This window comes from Poecilia formosa, unplaced genomic scaffold (assembly GCF_000485575.1).
Source record: "Poecilia formosa unplaced genomic scaffold, Poecilia_formosa-5.1.2 Scaffold497, whole genome shotgun sequence".
Taxonomy (NCBI): Eukaryota; Metazoa; Chordata; class Actinopteri; order Cyprinodontiformes; family Poeciliidae; genus Poecilia; species Poecilia formosa.
This window is the reverse complement of record NW_006800436.1, coordinates 325,473-332,150: the sequence shown is the minus strand read 5'-3', so window position 1 is coordinate 332,150 and position 6,678 is coordinate 325,473. Positions and strand designations below refer to the sequence as shown.

The following is a 6,678-nucleotide window of genomic DNA, read 5'->3' as shown; positions in this document are numbered from 1 at the left end:
ACACACACACACACACACACACACACACACACACACACACACACACAGCAGGACATCTGGAAAAAGTCCTGATTTATTAAATATCAGTAATTCTTTATATATTTTTCCACGCTCCTGTTTCTCCAGAGTTTCTGACGTTTCCTTCAAACTTTTGCTGCTTTTTAACTCTTGGAAACGTTGCAATAATAATATCATTTAATATTATTTGATAAACTCCTAAAGCTTGAATTCAAAACGTAAAAAATGAGATCAGGAACATTAACTCGGTGTTTAGGAGTTTTAAGCTTAAAATTTTAATCAGAAGTTTAAAATGAAATCATATGTTTTATTTAAATCAACACATCTAAATCAATCAGCATGGATCTTCCTTCTGGCCTATTTAAAGTAATGTTTTTGTATTTCCTCTCAGAGTAAATACAAGGATGGCGGCAGGAAGAGCGTCTCTCAGAGTTTCTACTCTCAGCTGCCAGAAACAGCAGAAACTCAGTTTGCTAAACGTGTTTCTGATCTGCAGAGTCAGGTGAGAAAACATGGCAACCTGCAGCTGTTCTGGGAACGCTGCAGACTGAAACCGTTTGATTTCAGACCAGATATAAGGAATCGGGGAGGAAAGGCGTGAGCTGCAGTCTGTACTCTCTGCTGCCGGAGACGATAGAAACGGTTCGAGCCAAAGAGGTTTCTGAGCTCTGCAGCGAGGTAAAACACCGCCAGCTTCACACCGAACCAGGAAGTAGAGAGATTCTCCACAGACATCAGACATGTGTTACTGTAGCTCGTTGTTCATATCAGAACCTTCTGGACCTTTACGTTCTGCTCTCTGGGTTCCATCTGCAGCTGAAGTATAAAGAAGAAGGCAGGAAGGATGCGAGCGTCAGCCTGTACGCCGTTCTGCCGGAAACCATGGAAACGCAGCACGCGAAGGAGGCGTCCAGCCTGCAGAGCCAGGTCCGCCGCCGAGCGTCGGCCTGGAAACACCAAGATGTCACATTTTATACGTTTTACACTGAATTTATAATAACCTGATAACATCTGGTACTTTGAGTTATTTATGGGATTCCTCAAGGCTTTGACTGGGCCAGTTCTAGTTTCCTTCAAACATATTTTCCAACTGTGCTGATTTTTAAAGTAAACATGTTTTAGAGATTTTCTGTTTTAAAGTTAAATATATGATAACATGGATGGACGTTAAAACATGAATGTCACTTCATTCAAACCCAGACGATCAGAGTGAGAGCAGAGAGCTGACATCTTCTGTTTCTGAATGAAAAATGTATTTTATGTCTCTGTTGTTTAACGTATATCATCATTTCCTGCAGGTGAAATATAAGGAAGGTGTGAAGGAGAAGATTCAGAGCAGTTTGTACCATCAGATGCCTGAAACTACGGAAACTCAGATGGCCAAACATCTGTCAGAGCTGCAGAGCGACGTACGAATAAAAACCTTTATGGATAACAGAAAGTTTTACATTCGGTTCTGCAGAAATACACAGAATGCTTGAATAACAAACAAGATAATAATGAGCAGATAAAATAAAAACAGGCTGGATGATCTCTGTAAATGAGCTAAACGTATTTCTGTTGTTCAGACTAAATACAGAGAAGCAGGAAAGAAGCAGATCAGCAGCTGCCTTTACTCTCTGCTGCCTGTGACTCTGGAGACGCAACACGCTAAAGAGACGACAGAGCAGCTGAGCCAGGTGGGAGTAATCAGATTACTCTGATCACTCAGAGTAACCACAGTAACACGTTTGTTTCCTGTGAAATCTGAGCAGCTGAAGTACCAGGAGAGCAGCAGGAAGGAAATGTCCAGCAGCCATTATGCCACCATGCCGGAGACGTCAGAGACCAGCTTCGCCAGAGAAATGAGCGACCTGCAGAGTGAGGTAAGCAGCATCATGTGACCCACCAGACCCAATCAGATCCTCCATGTCGGCCTGAAACTCTTCCTCAACAGGAAGGCGTTTAACCTTTAACCTTCCTGTTAGACTCTTCATCTCTTCAGCTCACATTTGGTTTAGTGTTAGAAATGGATTTTCAGAGAAAATCAGTAAATGTTCTGTGGAATGATGACTGTGTGCATCATCATTCTTCTGAGTGCTGTAGCTAATGTTTCATATGCTAATAATGTTAGCATCACCAGCCTGACCTCCTTCTGAATAAATTACATTCCTGCTTTACTTAGATTTCAGAACAGCTCAGTTCTTAACATGCAGTCAAAACCAAACAGTTTCTCACATTTTCATCGTTATCAGTTGAACATGTGATTCTGTTCTTCCTCTGTTTTTCCTCTGCGCTCTAAAAGATTTCAGGAACACATTTCTGTCATTTCCAATCTTTTCCACTTTCCATATAAAAACAGGCGACAGTGAAATATTTAGTGGTGATGAATTTTCCTGATTGGACTCATAATGAAAACTTGATGCAGGAATTCACTGACATCCTGATGATTAGGAGGAATCTGTACAGACACAGCATTGATTTCATGATCCAATTATCCAATAATTGTAATACTCCTGGCAGTAAGGTGAATCTCAGAAACATTTTCCATAATTAGGATTAGTATTAAATTCTTACAGTAAAAGTTAGAGGCCAGGCAAACATAAAACACAAATATTTCATTTTAAGAGACTTTTCCTAAACTGTTTTCTGAAGAAATCCTGGCTGCGCATTAACTCCAGATATGAGAGAAATCAACACTAGAGATTATTAGAGAGCAAATCCATCAGTTGCTTCTGTTCATCAGTGGTAATAATCTCATCAGCTCTTTTTCTCACATCTATTTATTTTATGTTGTGTTGAAAACTGAGGCTCTCGGCGTAACATCCTGCAGCGCTGCAGCCTTTCTGACGTCTCTGTGAATCATCGGGTCTAATTAGCATCACAAAGACGATCAAAGCTTTTTAATGCTGATGAGGCGATACGGCGAGTTAACAAGGTTCTGCTCAGCATCGGCCCGATCCGCCGGAAAATGTTCTGGAAGGACAGAGGAACAGACACACGTTTATGTTCATTATGATAATCTGGATTATTAATCTCCTGTTTCATGTTGAAGGTTAAATATAAGGAGGACGGGATGAAGAGCGTCTCTCAGAGCCTCTACAGTCGGCTGCCAGAAACGGCCCAGATGAAGTTTGTTAAAGACGTTTCTGAGCTGCAGAGCGAGGTGAGCAGAACCAACCGGGTCGGCTGAGGCTGCAGAACCAACCGGGTCAGGCTGCAGAACCAACCGGGTCGGGCTGCAGAACCAATCGGGTCGGGCTGCAGAACCAGGACAGAATCTGAGACACTCAGCCAAAACATGATTTAATTCGTGTTCCACAACACGGATCTGATGATTTCACAGGTTTTACTAGAAAATGTCCTGAAAGCCGATGGAAATCTGGACGTTTTATTTAAAAATTACTTACACATAAAAATGTTGGTATTATATAAATACAGACAAGATTCCCATAAAAGTGTGAATATTTTGACCCTTATATTAAAATCAAAGGTTCATAGCAGATCGTCTATATATATTATTAAAGTGAATGAAGGTTTAAAGCTCCTTTTGAATGTTTTGTTTTTTAATTTATTGAGTTTTGGTCTTTGACTCTTTGCTGTTGTGGCTGTAGATGAAATATAAGCAGGACAGGAAGGAAGCGAGTCGCTCGCTGTTTTCCACGCTGCCTGAGACTCTGGAGACGATTCAGGCCAAGGAGGTTTCTGATCTGATCAATGAGGTAACGAACGTTTCTACTGAAACGTCTCAGGACAAGTTCACTCGTTTCATTTATTGTCATAAATCACTAGAACCCAAACAGTAAAATGTTTTTCTACAAATCACCATCTACTGCACATGTATAAGATCCATAAAACTAGATTCTAACTGTAGTTTAAACAGTGGGCTGAGTACTGAGCCCTGTGGGACACCGTAGTTAATTTAACTGACATTTTTGTTATGTTTGTTTTTCCCTCCAGAGGAAATACAGAGACTCTGTGAGGAAAGATCTGAGCTGCAGCCTTTTCCACCAGCTGCCAGAGACGCTGGAGACGCTCCATGCCAAGGAAGTCTCCGACCTGCTGAGCGAGGTTTCAGCAGAAATGACTCACTGAAACCTGAATCTGTTTTCCTTTCTGCAGGATGAAGATGTGAATCTCATCATCCTTTAATTTCATTGTTTTTCAGGTTAAATATAAAGAAGACGGTAAGAAGGAGATGAATGTGAATCTTTACTCTGCGATGCCTGAAACCATCGACACGCAACACGCCAAGGAGGCGTCGGAGCTGCAGAGTGACGTACGGTTTTAACACAGAGACTTTGACTAGGACAGCAGAGTAACGCTGATCAAACAGCAGAATAAATTAATAAAACAGCAGGAAATAATAAAGTTCAGAACAGAAACACAAATAAAACCCAAAACTGATTAAAAAACATTGTTTTAGGTAATAACTAACATGGCTGTTTTTACTTACATTTATTATATTTTAAATGAAAATAAATTTCATAATGACTAAATTTTCCATTTGGTGATCATGTTGATCAGTTGCTTGTTAATTTATTGACTGAGTTATTTTCTGATTTTTCTTCAAACAGTTTTTCCTTTTCAGCTTTTAATGTTAAAGAAAAGTAAAACAATGGAAAGCATCCATGTAAATTTTATTTAGGTTTTGTAACGTGTCGTCATTTCTTGCAGGTGAAATATAAAGAAGGAGTGAAGGAGATGCAGAGCAGTTTGTACCATCGGCTGCCTGAAACTACGGAAACCCAGATGGCCAAACATCTGTCAGAGCTGCAGAGCGACGTACGAACATGACGGCATTTCATTTCAGTCTGTAAAGTTATAAAATAATCAGATCATATCCTATAAATAACTTTTCCAGAACTTGGTAAATGAGCCTGGAAAGTGTTGAACAAAACAGACATTAAAATCTGGTTAATGGAGGATTTCTGGTTTAAACTTCCAGAATAAATACAAAGAAGCTGGAAGGAAGGAGATGAGGGCCAACATTTACTCTCAGCTTCCCTACACCATGGAGACGCAGAGAGCGAAGGAAGCGGCAGATCTGCTGAGTGAGGTGAGGATGAGGAGGATGAAGGTTATGATTCATTAATGAACTGACTATAAAAATATGTTCCTGAAATGATCTGATCCTGTTTAGATTAATAATTAATAGACATGAGATAAGAGCAAGAATTGATTGGTGGTGATAATTTATATAAAGGTTATTTTTAGATTTGACAGTGAATTAAAGCTGCTGTATTTCTCCTAGTTTACTTTATAATAACCTAAAATTACATGAACAGAGTTATGTCTGCCATGGATGTGTGGCAGGAGCCGATTCTGTCAAAAACCTTATAAAGAAAAGGATTATTAAGTTTCTAGTGTTTGATCTTAAAGTACAGAACAATATTTACTGCTGCATGTGAATTATGTTGAAAAGATGATGTCATTTTATGTGTTTAAATGAAAACAATATACGTTTGTGACAAAAGTGAAAGTAATGGTACCGAGTGGTGAACCTTGTGGAACACCAGCTGATAATGTGTTTAATGTTAGACATGCTGCAGTGTTTTAACAGATTCATATTATTTAACACGTTTATTTCTTCTAACAGATTAAATATAAAGAAAGTGGGAAGAAGGAAATGTGCGGCTCTTTGTACTCGACTCTCCCCGACACTCTGGAAACCAGCTTCGCCAGAGACATGACTGACCTACTGAGTGAGGTAAAATAAATTACATCCCAGAACGTGGGATTATGTTTTCCTCTGCTTCTTTGGATTATTTGTTGCTGCTGGATTTGCTTGTAGTTTGTAGATTCATTTTATTTACAGTAAAATAAATCAGATTTAATCAGATCAAAGACTCATCAGGTTTGTATTGTTAGATTTATGAGTTTGACTTTTATTTTCATTTTGTTTTCAGAACAAATACAAAGAGGACGGGAAGAGGAGTCAGTCTCAGAGTTTCTACTCTCAGCTTCCAGAAACAGCAGAGACTCAGTTTGCTAAAACCGTCTCTGAGCTGCAGAGCGAGGTAATCAGAGCTCCACCTTTAACGTTCATCACATCCAAATGGCTCAGATGAATAAGGAACAGAATGAAGGCAGAGATGACAGACGTGTTTCAGATGAACTCGATGAATCTCATGGAGAACTGATTCTTTTTGTTCATAATCAGATGAAGTATAAAGAATCAGGAAAGAAAGAATCGGTGACCTCTCTGTACTCGACTCTACCGGAGACTCTGGAGACGCAGCGCGCGAAGGAGGCGACGCAGCTGCAGAGCCAGGTAACCTGCTCCTCTGGCATAACGCATGAACCAGTCCAACACTGGGAACGCGACCTCTGACCTCCAGCAACTTATAGAACCACGTTTAGCAGGAAGTGCTGTACAAGCTGCTTCCTGTCTGACTGTTTCTGTCTCACATCATCATCTATTTTTATTTCCATTATTACTTCAGTTCATTTGTTTAATTTCCATTTATAGAAATTCTGTTCTCAACAGAATTATAAGGTCGAGGCCTGAACTTTGACTGGACCATTTGCAACATTTGTTTGCTGTTTGTGATCATTGATGACCCAGTTTGAGGGAATCTACAGACAGATGGCCTCACTGGAGAATTTACTGGACAAACGTCTGGTTTCACTGCAGCCTGTTGGTGTGTGTGTGTGTGTGTGTGTGTGTGTGTGTGTGTG

At 39.9% G+C, this 6,678-nt stretch overlaps 1 protein-coding gene across 28 annotated transcripts in view; it reads left to right on the top strand.

Moving 5' to 3' along the window:
• nebl (nebulette) overlaps window positions 1–6,678 on the top strand; it is a 63,378-nt gene that overhangs the window by 27,793 nt on the left and 28,907 nt on the right. For 17 of the 28 annotated variants that reach the window (XM_016664579.1, XM_016664589.1, XM_016664578.1 and 14 more), the window contains 15 exons: window positions 410–520; window positions 586–696; window positions 835–945; window positions 1,317–1,427; window positions 1,587–1,697; window positions 1,773–1,883; window positions 3,053–3,163; window positions 3,612–3,719; window positions 3,958–4,068; window positions 4,166–4,276; window positions 4,675–4,782; window positions 4,946–5,056; window positions 5,597–5,707; window positions 5,907–6,017; window positions 6,161–6,271. The exons of 5 other annotated variants lie outside the window; for them this stretch is intronic. In XM_016664579.1, coding sequence (XP_016520065.1) covers window positions 410–520; window positions 586–696; window positions 835–945; window positions 1,317–1,427; window positions 1,587–1,697; window positions 1,773–1,883; window positions 3,053–3,163; window positions 3,612–3,719; window positions 3,958–4,068; window positions 4,166–4,276; window positions 4,675–4,782; window positions 4,946–5,056; window positions 5,597–5,707; window positions 5,907–6,017; window positions 6,161–6,271 — 1,659 coding nt within the window. Of the gene's footprint in view, window positions 1–409; window positions 521–585; window positions 697–834; window positions 946–1,316; window positions 1,428–1,586; window positions 1,698–1,772; window positions 1,884–3,052; window positions 3,164–3,611; window positions 3,720–3,957; window positions 4,069–4,165; window positions 4,277–4,670; window positions 4,783–4,945; window positions 5,057–5,596; window positions 5,708–5,906; window positions 6,018–6,160; window positions 6,272–6,678 lie in introns of all 28 variants that reach the window. 6 more of the 28 variants (XM_016664581.1, XM_016664586.1, XM_016664575.1 and 3 more) reach the window with 5 other exon arrangements.